Raw genomic sequence first — 20374 nt, forward strand, 5'->3', positions numbered from 1 at the left:
CGGGTCAGGTCTAATCTAAACAGAACTAACGCGGGGTCGCGGGTTGTGGGTTGTGGGAGGGATTTTGTTGATCATGTAACCTGAGTCCAGTCCACCAGGGGAGTTAAAAAAAAAAGTATTATTATTATTATTTTATAAAACAAGAAATCAGCTGATGAGAGTAACAGCAGCAGTAGGATGTCACAGGTAGGATCTATATTAGCAAAATGAGTAACTGGGGAGGCGAGGAGATCCGTAAGCTGCCTAGCCTGAGACACGAGGACACCATGAACCGGCTTATGTCCGGAACCAAGGACGGTCCATTGTTTGAACAACTGGTCACAAAAATGACAAACCGGGGTTTTGCAAGAAGCAAAAGCTGACCAAAAAAACGTTCATGCTGATGTTCATCCATCCTCGTTTTGAAAACTACACCTGTCTGGCAGCGTATAAATCTTGCTGATGTAGGGGTAATATGTCATTCTACACACTCACACATCTTATCCTGATGCTTCCCGACGAACCTTCTCTCCCCTCAACTCACCTTCAGGCACGAGGTGACAAATAACATGCCTTGCATTTATAAACATGCGTTCATCATCCAGCGATAAAAGCGGGATCCAATCTAAAAACGCCTATAGATACCTAAAGTTACCTGAAAGGGCATGATTGGGAGGAACAGCCTTTCTGATCTTCATCTGAGTGATGTTCTGTTGATGAACTTCTGTGCTGGCCACAGTTTGTCCATAATAAACACCATGTTCAGAGATAAGGGTGTTCGTAAGTGCAGGCGGCACTTAGGGTGCTGTTTGTTGAACAGTTTCATTGTTATGTCATCAGATTTGCAGCCCTATGTTTTGGACACTCAGCTGAAGAAAGGGGCTGATCTTTCAACTGGTGACCACCTGGTGATAAGTTGGATCAGTTGGCAGGGGAGAAGGTTGCCCCGACCCAGCAGACTTAAAATGATAGTGAATGGTTGCTGGGAATGTCTAGCAGAGGGACTCATTAAAAAGATCTTGTCTCCTACCTCCAACAGGAGTTCGTGGCACTAAGTCTGAATGGGCTTTACTCTGTGCCTCTATTGTTGAAGCGGCTGACAGGAGCTATGGCTGCAAGGTTGCTGATATCTACTGTGGTGACAATTTTCCAAACTGATGGTGGACATTGTGGTTGAGAGGTCCTCGAGCGGAATAAGAAGCTCTACCAGGGTTAACTTTTGTGGTTAACTTGTGGGACTCCAGAGGCAGCTGACAGGTAGTTGTGGGTCAAGTCTACTGTTGGTCCAAGTTGCTGAGGCTTGGTTATTGCCTTGGAAGGACTTGAGTGGCCATGTAAAGTGAATTTCAGTCAGAAACAATCTAACCAACTGCCAGGCTCCTCTGGTGGGAAAGCTGCGCTTTACCAACCCTGTGTAGAGAGAGTGGGGTGTTTTGCTCCCAACTGGGGATGTTGTCAGGCAGTGGAAGGTGTACTTCTCAGTCCCACCAACACATCTTCCACAGGTGGAGTGAAGTCTGTGGACTCTACAGTGGGGTTACCCAGTACGGGCTCTAAAGTTTGGTAATTAAAAAAGTCCGAGGCAGCATTGGTTTCAGGGGTAGATGAAGTCCTCCCTTTATTCCTTAAGGCTCTGGGTGTTGTAGAGCTCTTTTAGTTGGGATGACTCTGCAACATCACATCAAATATCGGGGGCAGTGCCTTAAGACTGGCAGAGTCTGGGAGACTGGGACTTACCTTTAAGAGAAGAAACACCTGTGGATCTGTTCCAAGTGATAATCCTTAGCCTTCCTGATAAGGCAGGACAAGAGTGCCTGGTTGATAGTTGAACCTCAGATTCAGGAGGAACAAAGCGGATTTTGTCCTGGTCATGGTACACTGGACCAGCTCTATATGCTTGCAGGGAGCATGAGAGTCTGCCTCACCAGTCAATATGTGCTTTGTGGACTTAGACAACACATCTGGCCAGTTCAGGTCATAGCCTATGTAAATAGAATATTAAAGCACAGTGGTCTAAGGATTTCATCTCTGCTTTTTGATTACGCTATGGTCCAGTTGGTATCATTGAGTCCAGATCGTCAACTCTTTCTGGAGCTTTTTGCAGCCAAGTGTGAAAAAGATGAAAATCAGCACCCCTGAAACCATCGTTCTCAGTCAGAAAAAGGAATGCCCTCTCCACTGCTTCCAAGTGGAGGAGATTCTCTGGGTCTTGTTCGGGGTGAGGGATGGATTGAGTGGGAGATTGACAGGCTGACTGATCAGTGCAGAGCCTGTAGTACTGCAGAATCTGTACAGTTCTGTTGTGGTAAGAGTTTAGCCCAAATCCTAACTGGATAATTTATCTTTCTTGGAGATATGGTGCAAAGTTCGGTCATTTGGAACAGACTTAGAGTAGTGTCACTGCTCCTCCACGACCAGTGGACCCATTTGGATGTTTTGGGCATCTTGTTAGGATGACTGGTAGACAAGGCATCTCCGGACATACTGAAGAGGTCACGTCTGTTGGAAACACTTGGATATTCTCCTAGAAGGGCGGCAGGATGTGGTCGGGGAGAGTGAAGTCTAAGCCTTCATTTGGGCTGGATGGTTGGATTATTGGATGGATTTGTACACATGTACATTTTCTTACATGTATTACTACATGATATGTACATCAGACTATGCAATTGTCCTCTTGGAAATGTCTGATAATTTGTGATTTGTCATCAAGAGTATTATTACACTTATAGTGACACCAATGTCATCACTATGCTGGTGACCAATGCAAGAATTTAAGCTGCTATCACTCAAGTCTTTTCTACAAGTCTATATTCAAACTTTAGACTGTAAAATGATGGTTTATGATCAGGGCTGCACATAATTATTTTGGTCTGGTGCTCAGAGGAGCCCTTGGATATGTGACTTGGGGCTCCAAAAACGCGGTGACCAGTCTCGCCGGATCGATAAAAAAGAGGGATGCAGGAATAAGTTATAGGCAAAATGATATTTATTCACTTATAAAGATGAATTAACAAATTATGGTGCGTGTTAGTCTGTAGAGTCAGTATAAAAGCATATTTTGCACCTAGGGTTGCCAACTTTCAGAAATAGAAATAAAGGACGCCCCGATTTCAGCAGCACAGGAGCCAAAAAAAAGCCCCAAAACTTCTAAACTGGATAAAATTGTTTATTTTATATGAAAAAACGTGTTCTTTAATAGCATTGAACTTGCATGACTGTACAGACAGCCAACCATATAGCAGCTGAAATAGCCTCCTATGCTCTGTATGTCCACATCAGCCAAGGTGTAGAATATTGCTACAGGTGAAGAATATGGTGTAAAAGTTAACTTATTTCAATAATTCAACTAGAATTTGGTGCAAAAGTTAACTTATTTCAATAATTCAACTAGAATTTGGTGCAAAAGTTAACTTATTTCAATAATTCAACTAGAATATGGTGTAAAAGTAAATTTATTTCAATAATTCAACTAGAATATGGTGTAAAAGTTAATTTATTTCAATAATTCAACTAGAATATGGTGTAAAAGTTAATCTATTTCAATAATTCAACTTAAAAGGTGAAACTAATATATTACCTAGTCTTATTACATGCAAAGCAAGATATGTTGAACCTTTATTTGTTATAATTGTGATGATGGAATTGTTTATTGATTTCATAAAATATTCTCTAATTTATTTTTTATTTGGGGTTTTCATAAACTTTGAGCCATAATCGGAGAGCAGCGTCTTGCTGGTGCAGGCACGCTGCTGCTGCACGCAGTGACGGACACTGGCTGATTTATGGTTCCGCGTTGCACCAACGCAGAGCTTACGGGGTAGGATACGCGGGACCGCGAACGTACGGTGCGCGTCGCCGCGTAACATGCAGCCACTTCTCGGCGAACACATGTTTTCTGTTCGATTCGGGTAGTGGTTCAGTTTGGCATCTCTTTGTAGTTGGTGGTGGTGGAACGCCAAAACGTAATGGCGCTTGCTTCTTGGACATTTTGACGAGACGTGTCGGGGTTTGTTCAGTAAGGGGTTTGTTAAGCTGCTTGTGATGATAGATCCTTACCTCTCTTCCTGCCCAACCCACCGCCGCAACGAGTATGGAGGGGGAGTAAGGATGCGCTGTGATTGGCCAGTACCAACTTTGAGTTGCAGTTCTGGGGAAAAGCTCTCGCAATAGATTTTTTAATATTAGTATTCTGGTCTGGCCATAACCAATAATATGAGCCCCAGCTGTTGGTACGCAAAAGCGCTTCGCAGCACAAGATTGACAGCGCACTGTGGATTTTGACGGCGCATGCGCTCTGGCGGCCCACTTATGTGCAGCCCTGTTTATGATTCACTTATTTCATTTTTGAGTCATCAATAATTCACACAAGGTAAAAATATACATTTATCAAAGACCTTTGCAACAGTTTTGTGAATTATTATTATTTTCAATGGCTTCATATTAATTGGACCAATCTAGAATGAGGTGAATTGTATTTTTGAAGTGCCCTGAGATGACGTTTGTAATGATTTGGAGATATATAAAGCTGAACTGGAATGAAGTGAATGCCTTGTCTGTAGTAGAGTTTGAAAGACAGAAACCTGTCTTGCATTTATGAATCTACTGGCTGTATCTCCACAGTGGTGTTGCTTCAGACTGCAGTCATGGATGTCGAGCCCTGGAGCGAGGCAAGGCTGTGCACGGCGGACAAATCTAATTTTAATCTTGAGCTTTGAACAAATGCTTTCAAATATAAACTGACAATGATTAGTTTCATGGAGACATGTTTTTTTATTAGGTTACTCTTGATGTTTCAGGGTTATTTGTGTTTACGAAGGGCCTTCTATAGAAACATGAGCAGAAGTGCTTGTTATTGCTCGAGTACTGATGCAACAAAGGGAGAAAACAACGCGCAATGACTTACGCTTTTACCGCTGAGTTATAAAGAAAATGCAGTAGTGAAGTGATTTATTTTTTCAACACAGACAAAAAACTTCTGCAGGAATATTTTAATAGATATGAGTCAATGAAGTGATGCTATTAAAGATCAGGAGGAGAATGGATACGGTGGATTTTGTTTTTAATAGATTCTCACATATAAATTCATGAATAAATAGATTCTGGGCTTTTTACATTAACATGAGGTATTTATTTATATCCAATATATCCAATATTTGTTTTCAAGAGCAGACAACGCAAACAACAACAGGTTGTCTTTCAAATATAGACTTTAATTTAAGCAGACCCAACAAGATGACGAGTAATCAAATATATCTCTGTACATTAAATTAAAAACAAATGTTAACATGATGAAATAGTTCAAGTACATATAGGCGATAGAATGAGCACAAATATTGGTCTTCAGAGGAAGTAGTCTGGATATTTGTATGGTGAGAGACATTTGGACCTGCCGTCCTCTATGACAACACAGGAAAGGTTGGGCAGGCAGGGGCACGTATGGTGGAGTCTCCTCCCAAAAAAAGGAACCTAAAAGAGGAGATAAAGACACAGCAGCGATGGGAGATCTGATGCAGCTCAAGACAGTGAAATAAGGAGGACACAAGGCTGAATAATTCTTTTTAACAAGTCGATATGTTCATTTTGAGGGGGAAGTCTTCTACGGGTCATTTCAATTGCAGACATGATTAAAATGAAACAAAGAAAAGAAGAAAAATGAAACACAGAAAAGAAGAAAAAGTTAGATATTTGGAAACTCTGGCATCATCACAGAGCGGAGAGCTTACCTTGTGGCTCAGAGGATGGCAGTGGTCGCCGTCGCGTCCCATGGGCGTGCACATACGCAGGCTGCGGATCCACAAGCTCACCGCGCAGCACATCCCTCCTCCACACTGAGAGTCCCTCTCACAGGCCTACACACACACACACACGCACACGCACACGCACACGCAAACGCACACACACACACACACACACACACACACACACACGGATGGATGATGGATGGCGTAACAAGCATTTAGCATTTCAGTCTTCAGTACGGTCGTTCCTTCTTTGTTTAATTCAATACTTTTATGAATAGTAACTGTTCTTTATCTTAAAAGACCGCTTTTATTTGCCAGCTGGTCAATAAATAACAAATCATTTTGTGAAAAATTGCATTTAATGACAGAAGGATGTATTATTCTAGTGATAGCGTGCACTTATTCTCCCAGCATCCTTCAGCCCCACAGTCAAGGATCGGATGTGGAGAGGCTGAGTGACAGCTCTCACTTCGGACGAGATGACAGGGACACAATCAAGAGGAATAGCAGTGATTTCAAGTGACAGACGCTGATGAAAATCACTCTCTGTTTATGTCCACATTCCCCTCCTTTGATTGCCGTCAGCACGGTGAGGGACGGCCGCGATGACAGACTCGGCTGTTCTGTCACCACAGGTTATTGATGTGATCTGCTCTTATTTACATGCATGGTAGTAACTGCTTTGAAAAATCATTTAAAAAATACATTTATGGCTTATTGTTTGATATAAAGAGATACCAATGTAACATACTTACACAAATCTAATTATTTGGACCAATATTTCAAAGAGAAGCACACATGAATTTATGAAATAAGTAATGAAATAGCTGCCACTTCTGTTTTCTTATTTAAATCATTTATTGAGATAATTTCTTCTTGTTTTTTAAGCAGTCTAAAGTGTAAACACATCAGACGAATCACCCTAAATATGTGCCTGTAACAGCACAGCAAATATGAACAGAAAAGGTCGAGAGCTTATCCACTTGCGTGCACTTACCCCTGTGATGACGGCGGAAGATCCGTGCGATGCCAGAAACAACGATAAGAGCAGCGTGATGAAGGACCTCATGGCGAAGAGCTGCCTTTGTGTTCTCATGCCGTCCAGGGTGAAAACTAAAGATGCTGATGGACCTCGCTTCATGTGCATCTGTAACACACCGCAGAGCAAAGTGGCCTCCAAACTCGTGTGTTGAGGGCTGGCGGAGGTTTTATAAACTCTGTTGGCCATTCAGAAACACTGTGACTCACTCACACTAGCATTCTCTGCAGGAGCTGGAAAGAGAGGACCAAACAATGACCCTGCTTTCTCACACCAATGATAAAGCAGTCAGTTATACTCCAGATGGAATCAGCGCAAACATATTCAATGTTACCGCTCCCCCCCAAAAAGCCTTTCAGGCTCCAAGGCTACGGTTTTACAAGACCCTTTCAGGCCAGCACTCGGTGGTGTTCACAATTCAAGCAACTGAAAGGACATGAAGTTCTGAGGTCACTACACTCCCGAACATTGAATTGCCGTATTACCGGCTTATCTTTTCAAACTGTAATTTGTGTGTAATTTGTGTGTAATTTGTGACAGTTATTTTAAAGATGTGGTCAGAGGAGACGGTGTCCTGCAAATCAAAGATTCAATATGTTTATTGTCATAATCAACAGGAAAGCAAGTTCTCTGTCCTGTCATTTTTGTCATTTTGTACGCTAGCCAGTCGATTTCATTCATGACGGGCTGTGTTTGTACAGTACTCAGTGTTTGCAGGGTGGACTGTTGCATTGTAAATCAGACATTTCAAAAGCCGAGTTATTCAAAAGAGATAATCTGAAACATAGCACAGAAATTTTTGGTTAAAAATAAATTGAGCTTCCCCCCTCCTTTCTCCCCTCTATCCCCTCTCTGGCCGGAACCAATCAAGACGTAGTGATTCCAGGTCCTGGACGGGGGTTGAGGCTGGTGGCCTTCCATCCCCAGCCATGTGCTGTCTCCTCGGTGCTGCAGGTGTGTGGCGGTCCGGCTGGCTGCTGCACTCCATGGGTCCTGGGCTGGGTCAGCTTTCCACCGTCTTGGGAGTGGGGCCCATCACCTACACTTAGAGCAACACCTACACCTGCACAGTGGGAGGCTGGTCCGTCCCTCTGTCCGTCCGTCCAGTCGACATCATAGCTGTATGCAGTACTGGAGTTGAGGGGGGATGAGGGGGGATGGCATCCCCCCTGAAATAAAAACGGTCAAAATCATCCCCCCTGTAAAACTGCCATCCCCCCTTTCCATCCCTTATGTCATTTCATCAATGAATGTGGTTTTACTGCTATTTCAACATTTAGAGTCATCACCAGAAAAATAAGACCAGAAAAAATAACGTATTTGACAATTTTCACCTGTTTCAAGTAAATTTTCACTTGAAATAAGTAGGAAAATCTGCCAGTGGGACAAGATTTATCTTCTTATTACAAGCAAAAAAATCTTGTTCCACTGGCAGATTTTTCTACTTATTTCGAATCAAAATCTACTTGAAACAGGTGAAAATTGTTGTTTTTTTCCGGTGATGAGTCTTGTTTTAAGTGTAATGAGATTTTTTTTCCTAAAATGAGAAATTTTAACTAGAAATAAGACAAATATTCTTGTTAAGATTTTGAGTTTTTGCAGTGATCCATTTTACTTATCCTGTGAAGGACAGAGTCATATTGATAAGTTCAGAAAACAGTTTTTTATTGTTGTGTTTTGATGTATTTGATGTAAGCCCAGTGGATATTTAAAGCTTACAGAAGGCTGCATTTAACTGCTGCTATGTCATTCCTGCAGTATTTCTGAAGGTGTTTTGGTCAGTGCTATTATTTGTAATATATTATATTATTTGTAATCAGCACAAATTATCTGTCCCCATATGATGAAATCCACCATCCCCCCTGATTTTTTTTTACAACTTGAGTACTGGCTGTATGTGTCTCTTTATACTTGGAATCTGGAATGTGAGACTGTCTTGCCACGTCCCACGGATCAGAAGGTGGAGATGCATCAGCAGGAGCCGCAAGAGTTGTGAGGCTGGCGACATGTTAACTCAGTTGTTGCAGCTGAGTGTGGATCACCGTGTGCGTATGCTCGAGTGCCTGTATCCGTTATTCCCGTCAAGCTACGGCAGCGCTCTGATGAGTGAGAACTTGCAGGATCTGATCTGGAAGGGTCGCGGGACTAGCATCCGCTGGATCCATTAGTGGCCAGATTGTTCTGTTATGGGAAAGCTGAGCAGCAGGATGAAAACACGGACACAGAGCAGGTGGACAGGTTTATTCCAGTGACTGACCGGGTAAAGAGGGGAGGCTGTGAAAGAGTGAATCGCTGTCAGGCAGGCAGGTCCGCAGGGGGACAGGTGAACAGGATTCCTGGTGGGACTAAATGGAAATAAAACAACGTTTAACAAACAAGAGAACTTTTGCAGGAACAAAATTTTTTTTCACCAGTTGTCTGCATATAAATGAATGGTTAATAACATATTTAGCAAAACCCAGCTTTTTGATCTTGCAACAAAGGATTAAAAACTAAATTTAAGCTGCAAGCAGCGATGAACGGGCCTTCGCACCCTTGTGCATGTTCAGGCGTGCTGCAGTGGAAGCGCTTGTATGACTTGCATGTAGATTCTTCAGGCTCAAAACTAAGTCCAATGACACCACCCACGAGTCTTTATGTCAAACCATTCAAAAGTTATGGCAGAAAATAGGATCTATCAAATATTGACCAATCAGAAGAAGCGGCGGGGCTAATTTTCACCAATTATGTTCAAGGACTCAAAACCGACACCACCCACGACTCTTTATGTCAAACATTCAAAAGTTATGGCAGAAAGTAGGAACTATCAGATATCGACCAATCAGATGAAGGGGGCGCTTTTTGGCGTCTAGCGTCGCCACGGTAACGCTTTTGACTGAGAAAAGTAATGCGTGTCGTCGCAGGATGGAGACGCACATTTTGATGTATAACATACCTGGGTGCACGTTACGGTTCGGGCGAAGAAGCGGCTGAAGAAATGGCATACATTTTGCCAAAATAACACGATTAATTCAAAATGGACGACTTCCTCTTTTGTTTCGGCCATGGCACCAAGAGACTTTTCATTAAGTTGCGACATGATACAGGTGTGTACCGATTTCCGTGCATGTACGTCAAACCGTATCGTGGGGCTTGAGGCACAAAGTTTTCTAGGGGGCGCTGTTGAGCCATTAGGCCACGCCCATTAATGCAAACCATTAAATATCAAATTGTTCGCCAGGCCTGGCTTGCGTTCAAAATTTGGTGACTTTTGTGGCACGTTTAGGGGGGCAAAAAGGCCCTCATTTCGTCGGAAGAAAAACGAGGATAAAAACAAAAACAATTCCTACAGATACAATAGGACCTTCGCACTGTCAGTGCTCGGGCCCTAAAAAGCCCTGATGTACTCCTGAAGTCTTGTAAGTGTCACTGTAAACTCAGAGGAATGAGATGTATCCTGGTTACGTCAGGCAAAGATGTTAGTGTAGGAAGCAGGATGGAAACACCGAACGATGGCACACAGAAAGGCAGGATGGCGAGCTCACATCCCAAACACAAGCCATTTCTATTGTTGGCCGACCCAGCAGAGCACAGTTGGATAAACCATGTCGTTTATCACCGAAAATATGTAAAAATGCTGGATTTCACAGGCAGCGCTGCATCATTTGGCTTCAGGCTCCTCGATACCTCCAGGCCCATTTTTTCATCCACAAACACGGTGGAAGGATGTATGCCAGTAGATTATGGGGATTTTTCAAATGCTCCCGTTAGAGGATCAGCTGCTTGGATGACATAATGTCACTGTGCCATGCTCCGAACTGTCCTCCCCCATTTATTTTGCACAACGCAACTTGTCCCGATCCCTTGTTCACACATAATCTGATGTGGATTTTCTTTCTGTATTACATGACATTTGGTGAAGGGCTTGATAAGGTTTGTGAGCGTGGGTAATGCAGGCACCCACCTGCTGGGACAATCCCACAAAAGAGATTAAAGAGGACTATGGGCGTGCATTTCTCACTGCATTTTCTGCCTAAATCCTCACTGTAAAGTATATTAGATAAAGGAATTAGCTTTACCGCCTCCACACACCAAGACATAACTTAAAGTATGTCACTTTCACTGAGATTGCTGCTTTGAGGTCTTGGAGGAGAATAAGTGTTCCAGCAAAGCGGCTCAGCTCATTACGCCTTGCCTTGCTTCCTGCGTATTCGTTTGTCATACAGTGGTGTACAAGTAGTGCGGAAACGTTGTCCTTGGTTGACAAAGTAACAGTTGACAACTGGGTGCACAAAGACCGAAGGACACCACACAGCTGCCGATAATCTGGGACAAAAATCACTGCTTCAAGGCCGCGGAGTTCAACATTGTGACATTTTACTTTGAAACCAAAGAATAACTTTGGAATGACACATTCAATGTGACCGGATACATCACAAATGTGCACGAATCTCTAAAGCCATCAGTTGCATCTTTTTGTCTCTTGGTGACATGGATCTCTGAGTTGTAGTGAAATAAGAAGCAATAAAAGAATGAGCACTGCTCTGCTGTCTTTGATCACTACAAGGATATTTCCCGTTTCACCTTCCACACGTATGTGACAGCGCTTTTGAATTAGTTGTTTATCATTTATTTTTTATACTTTTAGACCATGTTTCGAGATTAAGAAGGTAAGAGGAACCTTCAGGGAAAATAGATCAGAAACGTTGCGGAAGTGAAAGCTGGCAATAGTTTTGATGCCCTTTAAAATATTGCTCTGATATACAGGTATGACAACCTTTATATAACTTGAATGTATTTATTTACGCTTTCCAAATATCATAGCCTACTAATTAATAATAAACCCATTCATCCTTTATTTTCTAGACAATGAAATCATGCACACTCACACCCAAAGGTAAACTTAGAGTCTCCAGTCAACCGAACATGCAGGAGGAAGCCAAAGTAATAGAGACATGTCACAACTTCAGCAGCTTTATTTTAATCCAAAAGTGCTGCTAAACAGGCAACATGAAAAACACGCTGCAGACGACTTAAAAAGTTACTAAAGTCCACAAAACTAGGAGAAAGATGGACAGATAGTGCACGATACCGAAAAAAGAAGCAGAGACAGCAAGGAAGGAAAGTAAAGCAGGACCGCGCGCACACACACACACATACACACCTCCACAAAACTCTATCTATTACATATTGCGATGCAAGCAAAATGACCCGAAGGAGGGGGTATATTCCAAGCCATTTTACAATTGAAAATGGTGTGCATTTTGTTCGCAAGCTACAGTTGTTGTTAGCAAGCTAAAGTCACAAAGCACAGGGGTTGCATTGCTATGCCACTATGGCACTAGGTCACTATGCCCAAAGTGGTTAACCTCGATTGCAATCCAGGGGCTTGAACCTGGGCCCTCCAGACCCCAGCCCCAGCTAACCACTAGGCTACCACTCCGCTGCCTCAGAATGAACCAAAACCAGCCCGAACACAACTAGAACCCCCCAAACAAAAGCAGCAGCAAGAGGGCACAAATGGACAGTAGGACATGCCGTTTGTTTTATAATTCCAAAGGAATACATTATAAGAATATGTCACTTAACAAATCATGTTATTCTTCAATAACTGAAGAAGCTCTAATGCTAGAATGAGTCATGTAGTGTCTACGGCAAAAAAAACTTTATGCAGCTGCTCATGTTCTTAATTTTCTTGAGGTTCATCACCCACATATTTGTCAGGGTGTTTTCTGAATGAGTGTTATTCAATGATGACGAAGCAGTCAGTCATCACTGGTTTTATATCAATGTACATTGCTTTTTTTGGGGATAATATCAATTTACAGATATCTGACCAGTCTACTATTGAACAGGCTACCTGATCTCTGATTGGGCCAAAACTTTGTTTTCCCATTCAACTGCCTCTTTAGGATATGCCAACTTTTTTACTGAAAAAATCCAAAAGATTAGAAAAACAGTAATTGCATCAATATGAAGTCATAGCATCAGATCTGATTCCAATAGTAAATTCATCCCTTTTGTCAGTTGTTGTCCCCCAGACCTTGAAGAGAGCAGTCATCAAACCACTGTTGAAAAGAACAATCTTGACAAGTTGCTCATGCTAAATTGCAGACCCATCTCAAATCCTCTGTTCATCATTAAGGTTATTGTAAAAGCTGCATTTCAACAGTTAAATACCTTCTTAACTCTGACCAACCGCTTTGCACATTTATTTTTATGACCAAACCACAAAAACAGCTGACATTGGACAAAAGTCTAACAACCCAAAGCAATGAAGGGTGGTGATTTGCATTCGACTTGAAAAGCTTATAAGATCAAAACTCCCCACCAGTCAACTAGAACTAATAATGCTTTCTGGATAGAAGGTGAAACATCTTCAAGACCAAAGAATAAGGAAATCAGCTGCCTTGATTCAAGTCTTTAAGATTTATGATCATCTAGATGACTGAGAATCTACATCAGCATACTGTACACAGATGAAGCTGCTCTTCTTGCTATGGGATGAGGCCTGTCGTGGATTTGAACCCTCTTCAACACTTGTTTTGATTTGATGCACGTTTATATCCTGAGAGGTTGTGCCGCACATCACCCATCCTCAGTGAGTTAGCGCACAGTGTCCTCTGGGAAAAACGTGAGCATCACTTTCTCTGCACAAACATGCAGACTGGTTCCCATATAGCTCTGCTGGGTGTTAATGAGCTGTGTGATTCACAGCAGCCAAATCTGGCTTCCTTAAGGAACTGCACACACTTTACATGCAGTCCTTTGTGAGGAGAACAAAACAACACTGGAGCATGAAGAAGTGGCAGGAACTGTGGATTTTATCACTTTTTTGAAGCAAATCATAAACCCCAACTAGACATGTTAGAAGAGCTGCTTATGAAACTTATTCTCACACAGACACATACAATATGAAGAGAAAATAAACCCACCACCTTGTTCGATTGTCTTTTACTAAACAGCTTTTAGAAACATTGTTTTTATGTGAAACTCAAAGATCCGTTTTGCCTGTTAAAGTGGGACAAAGTGAAATTAAACCATTATTATTTTCTTTACATTAAAGAAAGGATAGACAACATGTCCTTGATGTACCTTGATGGATGGTTTGGATGGATGGATGGTTTGGAAGGATGGATGGATGGATGGATGGATGGATGGATGGATGGATGGATGGATGGATGGATGGATGGATGGATGGATGGATGGATGGATGGATGGATGGATGGATGGATGGATGGATGGATGGATGGATGGATGTCTCATGCATCAACACACGTGATTCTAATTAACGGCCCTCATTAGCTTGTCATCAAGGCCTGCACAGCTCTGTTGAAAACACAGCTACATGTATCACGGTGTGTTTAAGCAGGGTAGTAGCATCTCAAATATGCAGGACAGGGGGGCCCGAGGACCGGAATATAAAATCCCTGCCATAGATAAACTTAAAATGACTTTGAATGACATTTGACACAAATAGAAATTGGGATACTGAAAACTCAAACTGACCACCACTCCCAGTGACATGAGAGTTACTGAGTTACGTGGGAGGTCAGTGTGAGCAGTATACCGCTGATCCTTCCAACGTCCCAATAAAAGGACACCCCAAAATGGAAAACTTTGTCACAAGTTACAAGCTACAGATGTCACAGGTGATGGGAGAGGGTGTTATCAGCATGCTCAACGGAGGGATGTCTGTCACAACTGTGTCAGAACGACTGACTGTGTTCTGGATCGGAGGGTTTCCGCTCCAGAAAATAAATAAATCAGGCTAAAGTCCACATATTGTTTTTATTCCACAGGGATTCTTAACACTTTGAATTATATTTCTAGGAGCTAATTCATTTTCACTCAGTGCGAGGTGCATTTGGAGGCCACAAGATGAAAACTAATTAAAAATGAAAGTCTGTACTATTAGAGCCACTAAAAGGACATCATAAAAATACACTCCAAAAGGAAGTGAGTCTTCTAAAATGTTTCTAAAGTGTCTTCAGATGTATTTTGTGCATGTTGGGGCATACACATAAAGCCTCATGCATATTTATGTGGTCACTAATTCTTTTTTTTTTAATCATAGCTTTTTCGTCTCCATAAACCTCTAATAGGACTTGTTGCTCCAATTTTGAGAAGAATATTGCCCCATTTTCCTCCATTATTATTATGTTTGAACACTGCTGCTGTGGTGCGGTGGGCGTGTCCCTGCTGGACCATAGCACAGGTGTGCAGCCCAGCAGCACACCTGTGCCTCATCTCATAAGCAGCTGTATTTGTTGTTTCTCCAGTGGTTACTCTCTCCAGCCCCACGCTAGTTCTTTTCTTAGAAAACTAGACGTGGTTTCATCCAGCCAAAGACTCAGGATTAGCTGATGCAGGTTCAACTAACCTTGAGGTGAGGGTCTATTACACCTTCTTTCCAGAAAAAGAGAGAAAAACGCAAACCACCACGAGAAAAACAAGCAAGACCACAGACTCAGTCATAGTAAATCTTATTATATCCTACATGTATCAAAATATCAGAAAAGACTGGTAAATTTAAAAGAGCCCTGGACATCATATCATAAACACTCAGTCAAAAATAAATATATATTTATATATAAATAAAAAAGATTGATATGCTTAGCCACTCAGTGAAACAGATGTCTCTTGATTCTCCTAATATTTTTAGAAAGACGATTTCCTCTCTTCAAAAGGCCATCACATGTATTATGCAAGATGCTGTGGAATAGTGCATTAGCCTTCATCTTTTATGTTTTCAGCCAATTGAGTCCTCCATTTATTCTATTTTCAGGATATCAGATTATTATTTTTCTTTTCATTTGAGAGGACATCATTTAAACTTCGCATGCTGTCATCACTTTGACTATTTAGAGTAGACAATATGTGAACATGATTTTCTGCACATAACATCCCATTTCCTCTTCATGGTGTGATGGTAAGCAAGGAAATGTGGTGAACATAAAAGCTTAAGCTTCACAGCTTCCTCCCACAACAGATCATTTAACACCTAGACTTTGCTAAGAATTACCGGCCATTTGTGGGAATGTTAGGTGAATGAAAACAAAGAGTTTAACCAAGAAGTGCGTCATTAGTCGCACACGTGTAAATCGCCTGCCTCCCACAACAAGGGGGGCAACGTGACAATAAAAAAGTCCAATCCCTACGTGGACCTCCAGTTTTTATGCAGTAGTCGACATGGTTTCCCACAACGCATCATGAATGCCCCTTCGGAGCTCCTTTGGGAACATGATAGTATAATTTCTCACAATTTCTGTTAGCCTTCAACAATTGAGTGCACTCAAGGTTAAAATACAGATCCAGATCAAGTTTGGAGTCTCTGATGTACACCTCTGCTGTTTCCTCTTATATTTCCCCTCCTCTAAGCAGAGTTGTCCACAATAAAATACATAAAACTTGCAGGAGACACACATGAAGGAACTTCCCTTCACAGATTTGAACATTATCAACAGTATTTCCACTGCTGGCATCCAAAGTGCTTAATTCACAACTCTGTTAACTAAAAACTGAACATGACACTAACTGTCATGTTGTCATGTCCATAACAAGTCTATGAATTTGCTCTGACTGTTTTAAGTGTGTTAGAAAAGAACTGAGGGTAACCTACACAAATACTGAGAACTATGGTGCTTATTTTAACTTCACCAGTAAACTGTTCCCATTATTGATGTATTCAGGGGTTATACAGTAAATTACAACTTTATGATGTAATATACTAAAAATAATCCCTAATGCTCTGAACGCGTGAATTACATTACATCCATTGCAGCAATGCACCCATCGTACACGACTACCTACTGCAATCACGTTTTCATTATGCAGATACTCTCGATCGTCCCTAAGTGTCCTGTCAACAAGGGCAGAGAATACAGACCTTTTATTTTATTTATTTATTATTTGTTGCCACTTTTTTATCATTCCCCCAGCAGCTACGGTTCATGGAGCCCATTTACATGGAATAAATAAAGTCTGGGCTTCACAAGAGGTTACTGACAATCCCCACATGTGAGATAAGTGTCTGATCATGCACTAAACTATAAACTTGGACATCAGTGGCAAAAGATCACATTTTCACTGACTCTTACAAAATAATATAAGAAAATGGTCACTTTAATGTGACATGTGTGCTTAAGCTGCCTGCTTTTTCATGAAGGCTTGTCTGTCAGACCGGCGCTGGTACTGAGCCTGATGGGAGAAACATGATCTTTGCTGCCTGCTGAGTGTTATCCATCTAATCATCACTGTTCTGGTGACTTGCGGATTTATTTTCTCATTCATTTCTATATGTGGCAGTTTTAACTCTACAAATGATGCATTTGTACTGGTTTAATATCACAGATGTCTCCTGCAATCGGCAAGTCCCGTCCCGTCTTGGTCCCCCTTGGTTACTGTGGAGGGACGTGTTCAAAATCTATAAATAGATACAGTTGGTAGAAGACTTGTTTTTACTGTTGTCGCGATCTCAGATGGATACCATAGTTACCATAGTAAAGCCTCACATCTCTAACTGTTTTTCCCCACTCAGCGACAGACCCGCTGAGAAACCGACCCTAGTAATTGGCTCCGACTCCAGCGACCATAGTTAGGTGCATTCCAGGGGTCAGAGCGGATATTTGAAGCTGCTGGCAAAGACTAATCGTAAATTTGGTAAAGTTATCATACATGTCGGCACTAATGACACCCGTCTACACCAGTCGGAAGTCACTAAAATTAAGGTTTGTGTCGGTGTGTAACTACGCCCAAACCATGTCGGACTCCACAGGTTTCTCTGGTCCCCTCCCCAATCTGACCAGTGATGAGATGTTTCGCTGCATGTCATCGCTCCGCCGCTGGTTGTCTCGGTGGTGTTCAGAAAACGATGTGGTCTTTATTGACAATTGGAAGATGTTTTGGGGAAAGCCAGGTCTGATTAGAAGAGATGGCTTCCATACCATGGGGGATGGGGCAGCTCTTATTTCTAGAAATCTGGCTGATATTATTAGAAACTCACCCTCACAATCCAGGGTCCAGGCCAGGCTTCTCTACTGCTTCTCGAGGACTAACGCCTGCCAATAAAACAGTAGGATTGCATTATGTAATTGGCGACTCTAACAAGGTGCCTCAGAAAAAATAGAATTGGTTGCAGTTCCCCGCCCTCCAAAGGTTTACCAGTTGCGGCGTGATACAGGGGTTAATCAAAATAACCTTGTAAAAATTAAAACAAATGTGCATTTAGTACCAATTAGAGAAAAATTAAATGCGGACAACTAAATATATGATCGTTAAGCTCCAAGTCTCTATTAGTAAACGATTTAATTACAGAGACCAGGAGTGATATTTTCTGTTTAAAAGAAACGTGGCTACAGGAGGAAGAGTATGTTAGTTTAGTAGATGAAACGACAAGATAGTCAATCATTGAGCTTCGGCCTAGGGCGTCCTGGTGCCATGTGCACAGATGGACACCCTTATGCATGGACAAACGGTGACAGGCACAGAAGTCCAATAACAGAGCACCGCTCCGGTTCAGATCGGGGAATCTGTTCCTCCCAATCGCACCCCTTCAGGTATCACTGTCATTGCCCAAGTGAGCTTTGAAGTCCCCCAGTAGAACAATGCCATCCCCAGTTGTAGCACTATCAAGTACTCCTCCCAGGGACTCCAAGAAGGCCGGGTACACTGTACTAGAGGGCTGCATTGGGATTGGGTCCCGCCGGGTCCCAACGGAAATCTCGCGGGAGCGGGTGGTTTGAATTTTGCTGCGGGCGGGAGCAGGCGTCTAAAAAAAACTACTGCAGGATCAGTATGTAGTCTAGCGACAAGATGGAAATCAATGACGTGAAAAAGAACCTCAAACAAGGTCTTTACAAAACAAAGACAAAGCAAGGCAAGTCAGATATTTGGAGAGACTGCATTTAGTGTCTGTGGCGCATCTTGGAAGAGAGACGCAGGGATTGGGACCGCAGTCGGTCAGCAACATTCTCTTCCTCCACAGCAATGTAATGGCCAAGTGATTAATTTGTTAAATTACAGTAATTCGTTTCATTCATTAACATTGTTTATTTTATGTTATTTATCAGTGTTATTTGAGCCACTCATAACCTACTCTCGTTGCTATAACCGCAATCACATAATTGATGCGTGCGCAAAAGGCGGGTTTTGCGGGAGCGGACGGGAGTGGAACACACACGTTGTGAGTGAGGGCGGTAATGGTCAGAAATGCAGCGGGAGAGGGATGAAGAAAACAGTCCCGCGCAGGGCTCTACCTCGGTGTCGCAAATACTGGCGACGCAACACTCCCTGATTTATCTTTAACCATCTGTGGCTTGTGACCCGCTCTTAGTCTGGCCCGTCACCTAGGACCTACCAGGGGCGTAATGCCCCCGACAACATAGCTCCTAGGATCATTCGGGCAACACAAACCCTTCCACCACATTGAAATGCCCAGGTCTGCAAACTCCTGGTGCATGTTGTTTTTTTAAATTAATTTATACCTATTAAAAATCGTAGTTGAATGTACATTTAAAGATCTCTTACAGATCCCTAAAGTTGTTCAGCCATCATGAAACAAAGGTTGACATCCCAAATGTAGAGACCCGTCTGTGTAGAGCCAGAGCTGTCAGCTTTATATAAATTGCCTGAAGCAGAAGCAGAAACAGCATCATCATGTGGGTGCACATATGGAGCAGGCTGGTGTGACAGATCGAAAAAAGGTGGTGATGATTTGCACAAATCTTTTTGGTAACGTCACGCATTTCCTCCAACTTCCTCTGCATGACATCCTCCCTTGGATTGCATCTTATCCAGGACACCAGACTACCAGAGCCTGGCCTGGCAGCAAGTTCTCCTCAAAGTAGCTGTCGCATATGGAATGGAAACACACAATCTGTTGGGTTCAACATCTTGATACATAAGCTATAATTCAACTTTAGTGTTGAGTACCCCTGTGCTGTGCAGAGCTGCATTATGGAAATGACAACATGAATAATCCATGAGATAAAACACATTTGTCACCTGTAAACAGTAAAACTTCTGACATGTGGATGATGGTGACATGGTTACTAGATCAGAAGGTTAATGGAATTAAATAAAATGTTTTGAGTTTTTTATATGTTTTATATTTTTATTGTTCTTTCTGTAATTAAAACATGATGGAAGTTTTAAGTGAATGGTATTGGCCTGTAATGCATTAACGTTAGTGCTACATACAGTCCAAGCCAAGCATTTAGACAGATGTTAAGGCCATTTGTTCTTGGCGAAAAGAAAATTTCCAAAAATGCTCTACATCGCCAGTTCTTGCTTCTTTCATTGAAAAATAAAATATTGGCAAAGTCATTAGGTCTGATAAAGGTTTTTGGCAAAGAATGAGAATACAATTTTTGATTGATCTGAACATCCTGTCTAAAGAGGTCCACCTAAAGCTGCATATGACAACAGCTTAACGGAGATCAAAGATGCTCAGAGGGCAAACACTGTCCCCAAATATTTTTCTTCCCCCCATTTCCTCTGGTAAAAGAAAGAAGTAATAACCTAACTAGCTGAGTGCCTTCAGGGGAGCAGCTACTTTGTCCACTGTCAGAAACTGGAGCTTGCATGGCAGCTATGCCAGTCTGACAGTTAGGATTATGAATATGGACAGGGAATG

At 42.1% G+C, this 20374-nt stretch overlaps 1 protein-coding gene across 1 annotated transcript; it reads right to left on the reverse strand.

Moving 5' to 3' along the window:
• Positions 1-5292: 5292 nt before the first annotated feature.
• Positions 5293-6832, reverse strand: prok2 (prokineticin 2). Its single transcript, XM_061728686.1, has 3 exons — positions 6718-6832; positions 5703-5828; positions 5293-5445 (listed from the first exon to the last, which is right to left on the reverse strand). The coding sequence occupies exons 1-3, from the start codon at positions 6814-6816 to the stop codon at positions 5320-5322; spliced, it is 351 nt and encodes a 116-aa protein (XP_061584670.1). The 5' UTR covers positions 6817-6832; the 3' UTR covers positions 5293-5319.
• Positions 6833-20374: the final 13542 nt, after the last annotated feature.

Source organism: Cololabis saira, chromosome 8 (assembly GCF_033807715.1).
Source record: "Cololabis saira isolate AMF1-May2022 chromosome 8, fColSai1.1, whole genome shotgun sequence".
NCBI classification, from domain to species: Eukaryota; Metazoa; Chordata; class Actinopteri; order Beloniformes; family Belonidae; genus Cololabis; species Cololabis saira.